Source organism: Eretmochelys imbricata, chromosome 12, assembly GCF_965152235.1.
Source record: "Eretmochelys imbricata isolate rEreImb1 chromosome 12, rEreImb1.hap1, whole genome shotgun sequence".
In the NCBI taxonomy this organism is placed as follows: domain Eukaryota; kingdom Metazoa; phylum Chordata; order Testudines; family Cheloniidae; genus Eretmochelys; species Eretmochelys imbricata.
The window spans coordinates 25148138-25166768 of record NC_135583.1 but is presented as its reverse complement, the minus strand read 5'-3'; the positions used below and the strand labels follow the sequence as shown (position 1 = coordinate 25166768).

The following is an 18631-nucleotide window of genomic DNA, read 5'->3' as shown; positions in this document are numbered from 1 at the left end:
TTGTCTGATCTTAATCACTTTTGTGAAATGGTGAAAAGTATTTCTTTGTTTGCAGTTCACATGTGTAAGTGAGTATAGTACACAACTTTGGTTTAAAAATTAAGATGAGCGAATTTGAATGTATTATTTTAAGCTGATGGAATTCTGCTTTATCGGGTTTCTAAAATGCAAGTATAACAGCTTTGTTCCTTGAACTAGTAGGCTCAGGAAAGGAAATAAATAGTTTGGGGGAAAATGTTTAACTTTAAATAGTTAATTTAATTAAAAAGTAACAATGCACAATTTTTAAATGCCCGTTTGAGCTCCATGTCATTTGGAAAGTACATATGCTTCTTAAAACAGTTTAATCATTAACTTTTAAAATCAAAAATAATTATTTTATAGTAGGAGTAGCAAAGTCGTAGGAGAACAGTTGTAGTGAACTGTATGAACTTTCTGAGATGCTAAGATACTTGACCTTATGAGACATGTGGATGTGATCTTGAATCTGGACTTAGCTGCTGTTGCTCCTCTCTTTTAACCATGTGAATTCCCTCCTCTCTGATAAGGAAAACCTTTTCCGGAATGTTGTATTATTTTGAACAAAATGGTGCAGAGTAGCAATAAGAATGCCTGCTCAGTCACCTGTTAACTTATTCTGTACATACATTTGATTGGAAATGAAGTTGTATCATAGCTGGCAACTTAAAAAGTGGCATGTTTTAATTACTGGTTAGGTGGGCCATGCAATATGACAGTTCTGTATTGTGAATTGGTAAAATGACTGTTCTTAGGTATGTGTTTTAATCTCATTCGGAGAAATTAAATGACTGCTGTAGTCTCATGAAGTAGCAATAGCTGCAGAGGCAGAAGGTTGCATCTTGACTTGCCAGAAAAAGTGTGTTTTCTGGAAAAAGGATGGAAATACATTTAGAAAACATAGACAAAAGTTTTATTATATAAAGAAGAGCTTTATATAAATCTATACTTCTGTGTCTGTTGTTTAGTAGTAGTATGGCTGATTGAACTGAACTGAACCAGGTTAACCAAAGCCCTGTTATATCGCCTAGATTGTGCTATATTGGTTAAGTCAGCATCTGACAACAATCATTGCACTAGGTTATCTGAGTTACCACAACAACCACTATTCCAATTACAGGCAGACACTGAGGTATGTGTTCCCCAAACCCAGAGCACAACAAAGACCCTTGTCCAGATTGCCCAAGACAGTCCGACAGAGGAAGATTACAGCTGGCCTGCCTAAAGCTGACCAGTGCTTCGGGAGAAAGCTTGCCGGGCTTCAGATTCTCTAGCCGTGGAGCTCACCGAAGATAATTTCAGGTGGCTTTGCAGACTGTCCAGCTTTAAAGGGGCAGAACTACTTGGAGTATAGCCTCTCTAGAGCCAGCCTGTCTACAGAGTCATTCAGTGCCTTCGACTCTTGATTTTTCTGATTTTTACAAAGGAGTCAGAGTTTGAGGTGTCTCTGAAACCTTTGGACAATCATGGTTGTAATATATAGCTATTCTATAATATAGGTGTTTCAGGGCTCCCCAGCCTCACTCAGTCTCACATCCTGCATTGAAGCAGTAGACTTTTCTAAAGTCCTGCATTAGCTAAACTCTGATTCTGTGGAAGTCTCTGGTCAAACTTCCATTAGCTTCAGTGGCAACAAGATAATGCCAATGCTGAGCAATCTTGAAAGTCCCACGCAGAAGCTGTTTCAGTTTGCTGTTTTAAAGTATTTTGTGTATTTTCCCTCAAATTGAAGTTGCATCAAAATAATAAGAAAACAGTTTTCTTGTTTTCTCATTTAAGAAAGAGATATGGAACAAAAATTTTATGACAGCATCAAGATGTTGCCGCAAAGCTGAATTGAGATTGGTAGCACCATTTTAGATGTGTGAGGGGATGCTTTAGTATAAATTTTCATCTGAGAGCCATGTACAGTTGTGGTGCATGAATGTAGAAATCAGTAGGAGACAAAGAAAACTTCAGTTTCAAAATAGTATGATGCCGCTGATGGATCAAAGAGGAGGTAATGATACCTCCTTTGTAAAGCACCCTGATATCTGCGGGTGAAAGACCAAGGTGGAGGTATTAATTCTTGATAGCTAAGGAAAGCTGGAATGGAATGTCTGATTAGGTTTTCCTTTCAATACTGAAAAAATATTGATGAGTGACTAATGTGATGAGCCAAAAACCTATTTGTACACCTACATACTTGATCTAAGCCACAGTGTTCAAGGTTTGAGTAAACTGTGAATACTTTGGGGCTGGAACTTTGTATTCGTGTATGTGGACAGTACTTAGCACATTCTGAGTACTACAGGTAAAGAATAGTGATAGAACTGTGAAACCAAACAGGGGAAGTTTTCCATATTTGTTGAACGTATTGAAGCTGTATGTAACATATCTAGTGGTGATAATCCAGCTGTGTGTTGCACTGTATGTATTGTATTTTTCAGGTTAGATTGAGATATCAGTGCAATCAAGACCAGGCTTTTTTGCTATTGGACAACTTGGCTGTAGAATTAATTTTTCCTTTCAGTTTTGATTCATTTGGGTGTAGGCATATGATTCATATTCACTTGCTGTGTTAGGTATGGACTTGCTGGTAGAATAGCTGATAAAAGAGGAAACACTGCAATATGATAACAAAGGGCTTCAAGAAGTATAGTCAGTTCTAGGGTTGGACAGCAAACCTGAAGGTCTCTAATGGCAGTAGGAATGTTACCTTTCAGACTGCCTTTGGTAAAAAATCTTAGTTTAAACACAAAGAAATATAAATGTGTAACCAACACACCTCCTGGTTGTGGCGCTCTGTCCCATCTAGTGGCACCGAGACCACTTAGAGAGATATTAATGAGCCTGTTCTACAACCTTTGCTAACAGCCAGTTGGCTTTTAGCTCATGCAGTAGAGGCTCATGCACTAAGCTCCAGAGGTCCCAGGTTCGATCCCACTTGCTGACGACTGGGGTCTGTTGGTGTTACAAATGTAATGCTTGTGTTCTGAGTTCTTGGTTAGAAAATGTGTGTTTATGAAAACAGTGCATGTTATGAAAGCAGTGCATGTTGCCCAAAAGAGATAACTAGGATTTACTGGCAGAGGTGGATTAGGGATTTGTGAGGCCCTGGACCAGAGCAAGTGGGAAGGCCCCTCCCCACCATTTCCACCTGCAGTCCCCCCACACACGGACCCCCGTGCTCCTGCTGGGGAAATGGGGTTGGGGTGCAGGGGCTTCCCCCACCTGCCCGGTGGGTTAGGGTTAGGCAGGGAGCAGAGTTTGGGTGCGGGGGCTTCCCCTGCCCACCCGGTGCTCCTGCTGGGGAGCAGGGTTGGTACGCAGGGGCTTCCCCTGCTCCCTGGCAGGAATGCCAGGCGGGTTGGGGGACGGGCGTGCCCATTTTTCCTGTCCCCCCCCCCAATTGGTCGGGGCCTCTGGACATGGGCCCCGTTGGCCCAGTGGCTAATCCGCCACTGCTTACCGGAACAATATTTGCTCTGAGATATTTCTTAACCACTATGCCAGCCTGGGGAATGCTGCTAAATCAGTGGAATAATACGAAATTAGAAGTAAAATAAAATGGCAGACCATGGATACCTGATCATATGGGGATTTTGCTTTTCCCCAGCCCACACTACTCTACTGAAATCCTTGGTTTTGTGTCTTTGCTGTTGAGCTGGTGGATTCAGTGGACACCACTCTCCCCTACTTTCTCTTTGGAAGACAGCTGGGATTGATCATTAGGTATCTACTGGTTTAAAGGAAGATTAGAGGAAGTTTACTGAAAGCGGTAAAAAAGTGGCTTGTATTAATGAACCTATGCATATAGGTCCTGTCACTGAACTAAAATGAGTGTATAATAAATTTGAAATGCAAATAACCAGTGAACAGTAGATATTCAAAAGGCATTAATGCAGAAAGAAACCTAGACATGACAATGGACTGGAAATTTGATACATATTTGCAATGTAAGCCAGTGGCAAAAAGACAAATGTGAGTTTGGTGCTATAATATTATGGACCATTGGGGTGGCCTTTATCCACTAATGGTGGCACTTCCCTAAAAATACAACGTTCAGTTTTGGGTACCTTAATATATAAAAAAAAAATCAAATTAAATAGAATTCAGAAAATAACAAAAATGGTGATTAAGGGACAGATTTAAGAGGAAAGATTAAGAGAATTAAATAAATATAGCTTGGTCAAACAATGACTAAAGGGGAACATGAAAAACGTTTACAAATATTTTAAGGGTTTAAACATTAAAGTAGGGTGATGAATTATTTAGTGTGATCCAAAGGAGTATAAATAGGGATAAAATTAAGTGAAGTAGTATTTTGGCTGAATTTAAGGGAAAATATCCTTACCATAAGATCTGTTACTAGGTTGTGGAATAGTCTCCCAAAGGAAGTGATGAAAGGCCCATTGCTTGAAACGTTTAAAAATAGATTAGAGAATATATTATAGAGAACAATCTTATAGTAAGTGGGAGAGGAGTTAGATGGCCTAATAGTTTGGGGTTTTTTTTCGTTTCTGACTTCACCGATTCTTTGAAAGAGTATATCCAGCAACACAATATTGATCAAGGTGGAAAAAAAGAACTTTTTACTAGAAGATGCTGTCTGATTTTTTTTTTTAATTTTCTTTTTTTATTAATGTGAGGGGAGAAAACACAATTGCATATGCAATTTTACAAGCATCATTTCTGAGGCAAGTTGTAAAAATTTGGCCCCGGATAGCAACATTAATGTTATATATGAAATCTAAACCCACAAAAGCAAGATAGAAGTGAGTTAACGCTGCCAGATTACATGATAGCTAAGGTTTGATATGACATTTATCTTCAGGAGTGAGTAGACTGATAAATCACAAGTGGCATAGCCACAAGTGAGTTAGCAAGTATTTACTCATGAGTGAAGATAAATGTCATATCAGACCATAGCCATTCTGTACTGTGTGCATATACAAGTTAAGTGGCTTATTTATTTCTTCCACAATATTTTCTCACTTACTTGTGAGAAAAATATAAAAAATACCAAACAGAGAATATTATATTCAGAATTGTATCATTTCCAGTGTGTTTATTTCCTATGCTGTTGCCTTTATTGCTATGTTTTGCATGTAATGGTGTGAAAACGTGGTTTGTTAGTTCAGCATGCTCAAGCCTCTGGCTGAGGTGCTTCTGTGTAAGGCTTGTTTTAATGCACAAAGGACTGGATTGTAACTTTACAACCCAGGCCAGCTAAGCAGCCAGCATATAGCTGTGTTGCCACAGGAGGTTGTACTATGCTCACTCCCTGCCCTTGCCTGCCAGCTCTCTGCCCACCTGCTTGGGAGGGGGAGTAGCAGCTTGCTATTAGATGCTCTTTGCCATGTGTAGGCTATGCAGATAGCATGGACAGGGAGTAATGGGGTTCCCTTTCTTTTAAATTATTTTATTTTATTATTTAAATTTGGCGATACTTTTTATTTTCACTTTATGTTTTCTGCTTTCCATCCTAGTATATTTATCCTCTTTTTATACTCACTTTTTATACCCTACCTCACCTGAAAGTTTTCTTAGAGAACTGTCTGTTCTCTGGACCCTTTTCTCCACTCCTGTTGTTCCTGTTGCCCATACCCTTTCTCTCTCTGTTTAGCCACTATCAATAACTGCCTTGTCTTTGGTATTAAACCTTTGCAACTCTTTAAAATCTGTCATTTTACATCCTTTCAGAGGAGAGTAGATTGTCTCCAGAAATGAAAACAGGTATTGACATCATAGAGAGGAGAAGTTTACTCTTATCACCAGAGTAAAACTTAGTTTGAAAGAATATTGTAAGCATGGTGACTGGAGAGAGGTGTGGTTGAGAAAATTAGCTTTTCTGCCTTTCAGATCAGAGTCTTCTATGACATTATGGACTACTGTCTTCCTGCCTGTTAAAGCACACTTGTTCTACATCTAGTGGTAATTCTTCCTCTGCATCAAGATGCATTCAAATCCAGTTCTCCGTTCTCTTAGTATTTTCAGTTACCAAGCTCCTCTTTTTCTTCTAGATCGTACTTTTCTACCTTGAAGTTTGGCTGATGCTCTGATGATAATTGTCTTTAATGACTCTTCCCTATTCACTCATTGCCTGTCTTGGTTCATCCAAATACTTTAAAGGGAGAAGTCTTTCTCTTGGGCAAAAGGAGCGTTCCCAGATACATCCAGCTGCTCTGTCTCCCAGCCTCCTTTTCCCTTCCGTGTCCATAAATGTAGCTGCTTCCTTTTTCATTGAATTTTCTTGTTCCTTCCCATTTTTCCTGTTTTTGCAAGTTGGTTTCCCCACCTCTGTAATATTGCTTGTGTACACAGTTATGATGACTCCTCATCCATGCATGTCTTTGTCTCCTCTCAGATTGACTATGACCTCCCACTTCTCCAAATTCCAGCATGTACAGAACGGTGCTGCCTGTCTTCTCTCACGTACAAAGATGCATGACCACACATAATGCTCATCCTTTTACTCCTCCACTGTCTCCTCATTAATTTCAGGCACAATTCAGAATTTCCCCCCCTTGTTTTGCAAACTCCATGGTCTTACTTTAGCCTACTCCACCAACCATGTTTCAATCAGTTCCTCTTCACACTCCCTCGGCTTAACTAGTCCCAATCTCCTTCCCTCTTCCCATGATTTCACTGCTTATGATGCAGGAACCTTTTGTTCCATTGCTGGTGATGGAAAACTTTCCTTTATCTTCCTACCGCCGTTCCTTCTCAATCTATTTTCAAAACTAATTTGAAAACATAATTTCTCATTTTCACTGTATTTTATAACCCTGCAAAATTCTTTTTTAAGTCCGGGGTTTGGCCTGTATAGTGGTAAGGTGTTCTTGGGTACAGTTTGTAAGAATAATGCTGATGAGCCAAACAAAGATGCATTGTTTCCTGTTTGCTCCATGTAACATATTAAATTAGGTTGCAATCTGAACTGTAGTACAGTCTTCTGCAGGAAATGTTTAATAATTTTGTGTGAGAGAGAGAGGAACTGCATCAGCTTTAAAGGATGGTAATGATACAGCCATGACTGTGAAGGTTGTATGAGTTGTCATGTCTTCAGGACCCTGAATTGTCTGTATAGCTTTATCTTCAACCAGTCATGGCTGTGTCATTACCATCCTTTAAAGTGGATGCAGTTCCCCTCTCTCTCTCTCTCTCTCATACAAAATTATTAAACATTTCCTGCAATTTTTTAGTTTGTTTATGGATTTCTTCTCCCTCTGAGAAAGCCACGTGTACTCGACAGTCTGCTGTTCTACATCTGTGCTATCCTGTTCCTGATATCATGAACATGTATTTTGATGATATTGAGATGTGGCCCTTGCAGATTTTGTTGTTCTGTTTTTATTTATAAGGGATCAAGTTGAAAGGTTCTTATCCCGTTCTGACTTAATTGAGAATTTCAATAAGGGCAATAGGCTTTGGCCCAAGATCAACTGAAGCAATAAAATTCTCTGATTTTAAAAATAAAAGGTACAAGTTAAAAGCTGACATAGTGACTATAAAAAGTCCCTGTTTCCCATTTTTGTGTGTGTGACTGCAGGTCTTGCATAACCACTTGAGATTTAATACAATGAAATACAATATTTTTGGATCAAGAAAATGACTTTTTTGCCAAACAATCTTTGTGGTTATTCTTTTTCAAAAGCATACTGCTGATATGTTTGTTTATATATATGACAAAAGTCATATTTATGTCATGTATGTGCTTGTGTGTACGCACACACTCACACAGACATACATACATGACATAAATATGACTTTTGTCACCAGCTGGCTGTGCTTTAGAGACCCACATGCTTATATTAGTAATTATATATATATATATATGTTGTGTGTATTTGTGTATAGAGTATAATATAAGTATACTTTTGTTTTCAATGATAGCAGATTATCCAGTCAACATCTGCTCAAACTGTGAAACGAAACCCTGCTTGCCAGACTACCCAGATTAGGATGCCAGTGGTAATAACTCAGACCATTAGACCACAAGGTATGGATTTAAATGTTCTAGTGAGCTTATGTTACATTTGTATGAATTTCATTGTAATTTTATTACAAAGTAGTAGCATGGGAAAAAGTTAGCATTGACATTGGCAGGCTTGACATTACCTTTTACTTTTTTCCTGGCTGAAAATGCATGTTTTCACTATATCATTTTGACATATTTTTCAGTCTGATATAGCTAACTGTTTTGTAACTACTAATTTAGGGCCACATCCTAAATTGCCCAGGTTTCACTCAGCAGTTTCTTGTGTGACGGTTGGAATGAAGTGAGGGATTTGGTTTTTACTGTTTTATTGTATGACTGTTTCCCCTGGTGTGGGAAAGAGTTTCTTCACTGTTCTGATGCAGCCCTGAGAATGCTTTGGTTTAATCTCCCTGCTTTATCTCTCACCCTTGAGGCCACACATTGTAGCCACTGTCTTTCCAGCTGCAGAGGACCAGGTAGGACCCCTTTGAGAAACTTTTCAGCTATATGTCTTTCATTTGCCACCAAAGTCACTTTTTGTGATGCCAGAGACTGAGTGCTGCATGCAACATACCTAGCCACCAAAAGTCTGGGGTGCAAGAGACTAGGTATTGAACCTGGGTGTTCCATATAGCTGTGCAAAGATAGATTAAGGGACTGGCTTATTCTCTCCTCCTTATCTCCCTAGAGATTCTTGTTGTGTTTCCCAGCACCCCTTTATTACTTGCCATCTTTAACCTTGTTTCTCTTTACAGTTATCAAATATCTTTTTGGATGCAGGCAGTTAGATAACTGCATATTTGTAATGGTATACAGAACGTGTCATCTTAAAGTCAGACTGAATCCAGTCTAGATTGGGAATGTCTACAATCATTATTGTCTGTCTGATGAGTAGTTTGGTCCCTCCTGTTGCCCATGGGCAAGTATATACATCCTAAACCCGCCATTATGATTAGCACCAGTTGACACTCTAACTGGCCATTCACTTCAGAGAGGCCGAGGGTTGCCTGGGCCTGGAGACTGGTCTGTCTTTTCACTCTTGGGACTACTTTTTCCAGTCAGGGTTGAAGTGAGTTAAAAGAAGTATTGGATTGACAACACTGACACTATTAACACAAAAATTATTTAATATGTCATGAGAGTGCAAGCTTTCACACTCGAATCCTGATTGGTGTACCTTAATATGAGAAGGTTAATTTGATTTCCATGCCCATTCAGTTCTTGGCCTCTGTGCTGAGAATGCCAACAGTGGTGCTAGTGGTAATGGAAGTTTGCATGATCTGGACATCTCTCTGTTAAACTGTGGCTAAAAAACACATTTATTTCATGTAGCCCATTGATTGGCCATCAGGTGGTAACAGGTGATAGTCACAATCTTGACTAAAGAATAATTCTTAGCATTTATATAAAGCTTTACACATTCAAAGTGTTTAGAAACATTAATTCTTAAAATTCCCCTAAGTGAGATTAGTATTGTTATCTCTGTTTACAGGCTTGTCTGCATGTAAGTTATACTGCTTTAACTATCTCAGTATGGTTAAAACAGTACAACCCCCTAATGCAGTGGTTCTCAAAGCCGGTCCGCCGCTTGTTCAGGGAAAGCCCCTGGCGGGCCGGACCGGTTTGTTTACCTGCCGCGTCCGCAGGTTTGGCCGATCGCGGCTCTCACTGGCTGCGGTTCGCCGCTCCAGGCCAATGGGGGCTGCTGGAAGGGCGGCCAGCACGTCCCTTGGCCTGCGCCGCTTCCCACAGCCTCCATTGGCCTGGAGCAGCGAACTGCGGCCAGTGGGAGCCGCAATCGGCCGAACCTGCGGACGCGGCAGGTAAACAAACCGGTCCGGCCCGCCAGGGGCTTTCCCTGAACAAGCGGCGGTCCGGCTTTGAGAACCACTGCCCTAATGTGAACACAGTTATACTGGTATAAGGTTGTCTTCACAATATAACACATTCACCTCCCCATACAGGAATAGGTATACCAGGACAAAGCACCTTTATCCTGTTATAATGGGTTTGTGCTGCTTTAACTTTACCAGTATAGTTAAAGCAGTACAGTGTAGGCAGACTGTCGGGCATCTTTATAGTTGTATAACTGCATCCACAGTACCGGTATAACTGTTTAAGTAAAAATTCACACCCCTTACTGAAGTAATTGCACCAGTACAAAAATGGTGTATACCAGGCCATGCAGCTGGGGAAACTGAGCCAGTGCGGTGTAAAGTTGCTTTGCAAAGGCTACACAGTGAATCATTGGCAGGACCAGGATTAGAACTAGGCACCTATGAACTCCTAATCTCAGGCTTATTCCTCCAGACCCTGCTGCCTACACTTAAACCTGTGACCTAATGGTGAAAGACTCTGTATGTCATTATCAGTCTCTTGAGGTATCCAATCCAACAGCTGATTTTAATTTACAAAAGTGATTGCAAATTGTGGTGGGCTGCCTAAATAAACAAAGAGATCATTATCAAGGTTTCTGTCTTTGCTTTGGGCCTTGCAACAACAAAGTATGCAACCTAGGAAATTGTAGCTTATATATATACAGTAGCTGTTTAAAATAGAAAAAGAGGTATACATCATCCCAGATTTAAAACCTCATATTTAATTACATTCTGTCAGATCCATTTGAGAAAATTCATATTCATAGGGTGAAGGCAAGTGGAATTTAATTCTCTATATACAGTTTAAATATGGCTGTTTATATATGTTTCAATTGCTTTCAGGAAACTAAAGGATTGACTACTGCATTGCTGTACTTTCTGTAATATTCTTGGATCAAAGTTTAGCATCCATAGAAAAATCAAGCTATTGAAGCGAATTAATTCTGGATGAACATTACTACTATTTCATTACTTTATTTTAACAGTATACACTAAATCTGTTACACCTTGCCAGAGCCATTGCAGCTTTTTTATTATTAATGCCCCTTTGAGTCTCCTGAACAGAAATAGCACATGCTGAACTATGTTAATTTTTCTTCTATTTCGTTCATTATCCCATGCTTTCCAGTTCACTCAATAAAAAGTCTTCTAATTAGTTTATCTGAAATAGATACATGAGTTGACCAGCTAAAGGATTGATGCTATTTGTGCCATCTCATGGATCTTCAATATGTCACAATACATGTTCATTTCCTGGGTCTAGAAACTGAAGGCCTAAATCTTACTGTGGATTTTCCAAGATTGAGGCTTCATACAGAGGTTTCTGTAATACACGGTAGACTGAGGGATTGAACAAAGACTGTCAAATAAATTTTGTTTTGAGAGCTCAGACTGGAGTTGAACAAAGATCTTAGAATAAAAAAAAAAATGCTGTCCTCAGTCAAGGCAAACCCTTTTGTTACAGAAAAGCATATGTTAAATAATTTATTAGTTCAGCTAATCACGTTTTAGTTTTTAGGGCTTATGAAACAAAAAATAATATAAATCACAAAGGTTCATGAAAGCATGCCCACTTGCAGATAATAAATGAGTCATAAGACTACTGCAGGAAGGTCTTTCAAATGATTTCGAAGGTGTCTCAAGGTCTTCTCTACAAGTGCATGTAACTCATTAATAGTTACTGAGATTTGTAAGCATAAAAAGGGAAGAACTTATCAATTCAGAAGACCTTAATTTTTAATATCTTATACATGCCTAAAAAGGGCTTTTGCACTGAAGAGAAATAAAGAGAATCAGACCACCTATAGCCTGAGTAGATGTGACTAATAAAGTACATAAGCAGTAAACTGAAGTATCACTTAAAAATGTAAAAATTCCACTTGATCAAAACTTTTTAATGCAAGCCCTGGTATAAAGTTTCTTTGCATTGATCATCCAGAGCTCTATTGCTTTATGGTAATTTTTATTGCTAATTAGTAACAGAAATTTGTTGTTTGTTTTGGTTGGAATTTTCTAAAGCGCTGATGGGAATTAGATGACCAATTCCTGTTGACTTTCAATGGGAATTGAGTGCACCTAGGCCCATTTGAAAATCTTTACTTTGATTTATATAACTGTGTATTTGAAAGTAGTTTTACATAGTATAGATATAGAAGTGAACTGCTTACAAAATATTTTTTTTAATGAGAAAATAAGTGTAGGGCTTTAAATAGGATTTTATTTCAAATTTTGCATATTTTTATGTACTGTGTAAAACTAACTCAAACTGTTTTTTTAACTCTGAAAATGTGTGGTTTTCCATTGTAACAAAGTGAACTATTATATAAGAAAATAAGAAAATATATTTTACTTTTCAAAGACAAAATACTACAGTATTATTGAATATCTTTAAACATGATTTTTACCAAAAGTCTTAGATGGTAAAACTTGCTTATCCTTTAAAATAAGTGATTTCAGTTCCTGTTTGCTTATTCTGTGCAGATTATGTAGAAGAGCAGTTTACTGGTAGTTGCAGACATATTTATTGCCATTAATTATATTTTAGTTCACTATGAACAATGGTTTGCAGTGTTAGAATCTTCAATTTTTTCATAAGTAAATGTTGAAAAAAAGTTAGCATTCATCTTTATTTTTTAAATTGTTCTCTCTTCTTCAGCAATGGAACCTTTAAAAATAACAACTTGCTTTTGTTTGCAATTTAGAGACAGTTAAATTTGGTTCCTGGACAGAAGGTTCTTTGATGTAAATTGTCTAAGACAGCTCATAATAACATTGCTTGGTGTTTTTCAGGCACAGTAGGGAAGGCACCAACAATACAAGCCAGCCCAAGTCCTGGGGGCTTTGGTGTTCAGGTCTCTGCAAATCAGAAAATGAAGCTGAATGACCCTGGAGGTGGATCTTTCAGGTAAAAACACAAACACAAACACACACACAAACACACACACGTTAGAATGGGCTTAACACCAGAGGGCAGTATTTTACAATAATTCCTAGATTTCCCATGCACTTTGATTGGATGGCAATCTGTTTTATTTAGTTCAACTTTTTTTTAAAAAAGGAAAGATGCCAGATTTTTTCCCCCCAAATGCAGATTTTTAAAATATTTAATAAACCTCACAAATCACTTTTGTGAATACAAATTATTTTTTTAGTAAAGGAAGCTACCTATGTAGAAGAGGTTTTCGTAAGTGTGCAATACAGCTATTTTTATTAATCAGATTTTAACACTCATATGAGATGTACCTTGTTGAGATGATCCTAATTGTGACAGCAGGGCATATACTGTATGTAGATAGGCTTGTGCAGATCAGCTGCAGGTATGAAGCCTAGGAAAAACTCTGTTCTTTAGAACTGAAGAGAGAAACTTCATTGCCTTATTTGCTGTTGATGTGATTTGTTTGTGTGGCACAACTTGGGGCATTCTCTGAGCACCTGTAGTGGTCAGGAGCTGCAGAAGTTCAGCCCAGTAGTATGGGTTTATTGAGCTGCTTTGCCTGTTGTTTTGAATACCCTTCAAACTTTTATAAATATTATTGTACATTATATGTTTTGAAGATTTTTAATACTTTTAGTGGACAGCTAATGTTATATTTACTGCTTTTATCTCCCTCCCACCTTCATTTTAATTTTGTTTTATTGATGTAAATGCATTTTAATTTCTTTTAAAATATTTCCCTTTTTCCTATTTATTTGCCTTTTTTCCTATTTATTTGCCAAAATGGGAAAGTATTCTTAGACTGTCACATTCTTCCTTTAGGATACTTACTTTGATCTGACCTCATCAAACCAGTAATTAATTGACAAGCTTAGGCTTTTACAGGTAGAGTTAAAGAGAATTTGTGGGACGTTGTGAAATATCTCTGCTCTGAGGCATGTCAGCATTGCAACTAATAGTAGTAGTACTTAGTATTAATCTAGAAGCAAAATCATTCAATTTTTTATTTTCCAATGCACTTGCCTCCCACTGAGTATTTAAATGATTTAAAATGTATGTTGGATTCAATTGTACTGTCTTAATAAATATTTTTTGTATTAGTAAGCAACATAGGCATTTATTCTTCGTTAGCATGGCTTTCAATTTTATATACACCATAAGGGACAGCTTTTTTTTTTTTTTTTTAAACTGGATGTTGTAAATTGTGCCAGGATTGATTCTTTCATTCACTTAGTTTATACGTAGAATATATTAGGTTAGTTGGAATTGTTAATTTTCCCTAGGGGAGAAGCAAATGCTGAAGGCACTGATTGATAAATCAATAAATCTTTAGTGAGTTTGGTAAATAAGCTGTCAAGGGTGTATGTCATTTTTCCTCTAGAGAACAAATTTTAGTCAGAATGAATGTGTTTGTTTTCTTGCATTGTTTTCTCATTCAAAATAGTAAGACACAATGCTGCATTTAAATAAATCCATAAAATTGCAAGGATTTATTAAACAGTAATAAAGATCGAGTTTTTTCTTGATATCTTAACAAAGAATTCTGTTTGCATACTTGCATTTCAACCCCTAACCTCTCCTGAGGACAAATAGATGTCTGACTATTAAGCCTAAAGGCATAGAGCTGGAAATCTGTATTAATCCTCTGAATGCTGACTAGTTTTCCTCAACATTCCCAGCATGTGTGAAGAATGTGTTTTGTAGCCAGAAGGCAAACTGGCATCTAAGCAGAGCAAAAATTTTGAAAAATAGTTGTGTTATGTATAAATTCATTTTACCCTTGGTGCTTTATTGTTGCATATTTGTTTCATTATTTCATACTCTTTCTTTAAAATAACTTACTTAAGTTTTTCACTCTCATTTGGTAAAGGGTTGGTCACTAGCAATAGAAATGTGAACTTTATTTTTCTAGACATTTTCTTTTAATCATGTAAACACTAAGTCTATCATATTTTGCTGAACTATTTTTTCCAATATAAGATGTTGTTTTACTGAAGTGAGTGTGAGGGATATATACCTGCGAGGCACATATGAACTGAGGGTTTCACAAAAGGTAGCTTAGCCTTCAATATTGACAATAATTACTATGGTAAAAGTTAGATTCACAGTGCATTGTGAAGTGATGGTTAGTGCTCTATAGTTAAGATGGAAGCTAGTTTCCCTTCATAAGCCCAGTTGTCAATCCCCTAACTTCTCCAAAATAAAACCCACATAACTTCATATGTTGTTTTATCTTGGGTAAAAACTCATCCTGGCTAAAATTTGTCAGGGAAAAATGTGAAGTACCCCATTCATGTGTATGGTGGTGTTACCTGTGATGATACCTAAAGATGAATGTTCTTGCCATAGGCGGGCTCCCATCTTGTTTGGGGGCCTCTGGGCGCTACTATAATACCAAAAATATAATAATATTTCCCAAGTTGTGCTTTCTACAGTCAGGGAGAAGAGACAAACAGAAGTCTCCTTGAAATCCACGAGGGGCCTCACCATTATGATCTAATCTGCTACGATAATCTGCCAATCCTACAATCTTGGGAAGTATATATAAAATCCTTTGATAGTTGGATTTATAAATTGAGGTGATGAATGGCTAACTGTAATGACAAGTGTTTGGAGATGAAATAGTGACTCCATAGATTTAGATTGCATTTACATTTGCACATTAAGCATGGATTACATTTTTTGTTTGCATAAGCATAGTGAATAATATAGTGTATCCTCCCCAAATTTACAGCACTTACTCTTTGAGTACAGAATTAATTTTCTGAAAATCTGATTTTTTCACTTCTTTGTGTATGTGGGGAGGGATAATATTGTTGAATTGAAAGTTAGTGTGTTAGACAGGCTGTTAGTGTTCTTGGATGGTTGAGTATCATCATGGCAGGGTGGGCGTGAATGTATGCCTTAACTTTGTTTTACTGGCTCTTAGGTGTTTGTGATGTGAAGAAATATTCCTGAGCAATATCAAACCTAAGTTAACCAAGTATTTGATGTGGGAATAAATGTATTAAGAACCTACTTAATACTGATTTCTGTGGCACGCTACTCCTTGCCCCATTGCAACTTGACACATCTGTTTGTTCATTAACTATGGTTCCTTATCCAGTTTTCAAATCAGATGAATTCATTGTCCATATCCAAGCTATGAATTATGTTGTAAATAATTATTTGAGGGACAGGTCTGAGTGGAAAGAGTAACACTTGATTGGATGGATATATTGTAATTAAATTGGGGCTGTCAATCGCAGTTAACTCACACGATTAATTGCAGTTTTAATTGCACTGTAAAGCAATAGAATACCAATTGAAATTTATTAAATATTTTTGGATCTTTTTCTGCATTTTCAAATATATTGATTTCAATTACAACACAGGATACAAAGTGTACAGTGCACACTTTATATTACTTTTGATTACAAATATTTGCACTGTAAAAATGATAAACAAAAGAAATACTATTTTTCAATTCACCTCATACAAGTACTGTAGTGCAATCTCTTTATCATGAAAGCGCAACTTACAAATGTAGATTTTTTTTTGTTACATAACTGCACTCCGAAACAAAACAATGTAAAACTTTAGCGCCAACAAGTCCACTCAGTCCTACTTCTCATTCAGCCAATCGCTAGGAGAATTTAGGGGAGATAATGCTGACCGCTTCTTATTTACAATGTCACCTGAAAGTAAGAACAGGCATTTGCATGGCACTTTTGTAGCTGGCATTGCAAGGTATTTATGTGCCCGCTATGCTAAACATTGATATGCCTCTTCATGCTTTGGCCGCTATTTCAGAGGGCATGCTTCTATGCTGATGATGCTTGTTAAAAAAAAATGTGTTAATTAAATTTGTGACTGAACTCTTTGAAGGAGAATTGTATGTCTCCTGCTCCATGGTTTTACACGCATTCGACCATATATTTTGTGTTATGGTAGTCTCGAATGACAACCCAGCATATATTTGATTTAACAATACTTTCATTGCAGATTTGACAAAACACAAAGAAGGTTCCAATATCTGATTTCTAAAGATAGCTACAGCACTTGACCCAAGGTTTAAAAATCTGAAGTGCCTTTCAAAATCTGAGAGGGACAAGGTGTGGAGCATGCTTTCAGAAATCTTAAAAGTGCAACACTCTGATGCAGAAACTACAGAACCCAAACCACCAAAAGAGAAAATCAGCCTTCTGTTGGTGGCATCTGACTCAGATGACGAAAATGAACATGCGTCGGTCTGCACTGCTTTGGATAGTTATCGAGCAGAATCTGTCATCAACATGGACGCATGCCCTCTGGAATGGTGGTTGAAGCATGAAGGGACATATGAATCTTTAGCACATCTGGCACATAAATATCTTGCAACGCCAGCAACAACAGTGCCATGCAAACGCCTTTTCTCACTTTCAGGTGACATTGTAAACAAGAAGCAGGCAGCATGATCTCCTGCAAATATAAAATTAAAACTTGTTTGTCTCAGTGATTGGCTGAGCAAGAAGTAGGACTGAGTGGACTTGTAGGCCTTAAAGTTTTACATTTTTTTATTTTTGAATGCAGTTATTTTTTGTACATAATTCTGCAATTGTAAGTTGCACTTTCATGTTAAAGAGATTGGACTACAATATTGGTATTAGGTGAATTGAAAAATACTATTTCTTTTGTTTTTTACAGTGCAAATATTTGTAATCAAAAATAAATATAAAGTGAGCACTGTACACTTTGTATTCTGTGTTGTAATTGAAACCAATATATTTGAAAATGTAGAAAACATCCAAAAATGTTTAAATAAATGGTATCTGTTATTGTTTAACAGCACGATTAATTTTTTTTGAGTTAATCGCTTGAATTAACTGCGATTTAGCGACAACCCTAATCTCTACAAAATGCTCTTCACCGTTTCAGACATTTTGAGATGTTGGTATTTTAATGCCCTGCTTTTTTTCCTTTATGTAAAATAATTTAAAGCAGGATTATGGTAACTTTACTCACAATGGGTACCTTACTCCACAAATAGTTCCACTGAGTACAACAGGACTAATTGAGGAGTAAGGTTCTCCAAGAAGTGTGTAAAGTAACGATAAATCTGGCCATTAATGTTTTTGCCCAAACTTTTTTTGGCTTCTATTCTCAATTTTTAGATAACTTTGGTAGTTTTGTCTGTTTCAAACATGAAGTGATTACTAGGATAGGTGTTAACATTTCATGGCAGAATTTGGAAAACTTTGCTGAGTCTTCTCCAAAACCATCTAATCTAGTTTAAAACAAGTTCAGTGCATCCTGTTTCTCTGTAAATTAAATCTTTAAACTTGAATCTTGAAAACTTGAAATCATTCTGGTTGCTGTGCAGATTACAAAGGAATTTACTCTTGCTGAAGTAGAATGAGTTTATTTCAGCTAATATTCAGCTTTGCACTAATATAATTTAATCTGATTTAAAATTATAGGGCAACGATTAAAAAATCTTATTTGCTGATGTTGATTGTGGTCACACATTAGCCTTTTAGGAGAATTTTAACTTCCTGTTTTTTCACAGACCATATAAAACAGTTATTTTACAATCTTTGGAACTGCACAAAAGTACGTGGTAGTAGATTTTTTTTGTTTTTTAGCTCTCCATTCTGTTTTCCGATTTACTCCTTTTCCCATCTACCTCACATATGTTTAATAATAAAAAAAGGAATGTTAGGGGACTGGGACTGTAATAGAGTGATCAGTGATCCAGCCTCAAGTGAAGTGTGACTAAAAGCCATCATCTGGCTGATCTCATTCATTATAGAAGACAGACCTGCCAGTTTTAAAACAAAGAAACTGCTGTGACTGGCTATAGGGAACACTGCCAATGTA

The 18631-nt window shown here is 37.3% G+C and overlaps 1 protein-coding gene across 1 annotated transcript in view; it reads left to right on the top strand.

Annotated features, from left to right (window-relative positions):
• Positions 1 to 18631, top strand: part of LOC144272914 (transcription initiation factor TFIID subunit 4-like) — a 206235-nt gene that overhangs the window by 40204 nt on the left and 147400 nt on the right. Inside the window, exons 8-9 of the mRNA XM_077831301.1 lie at positions 7897 to 8002; positions 12649 to 12763. Of these exons, the coding sequence (XP_077687427.1) occupies positions 7897 to 8002; positions 12649 to 12763 (221 nt within the window). The remainder of the gene's footprint in view (positions 1 to 7896; positions 8003 to 12648; positions 12764 to 18631) is intronic.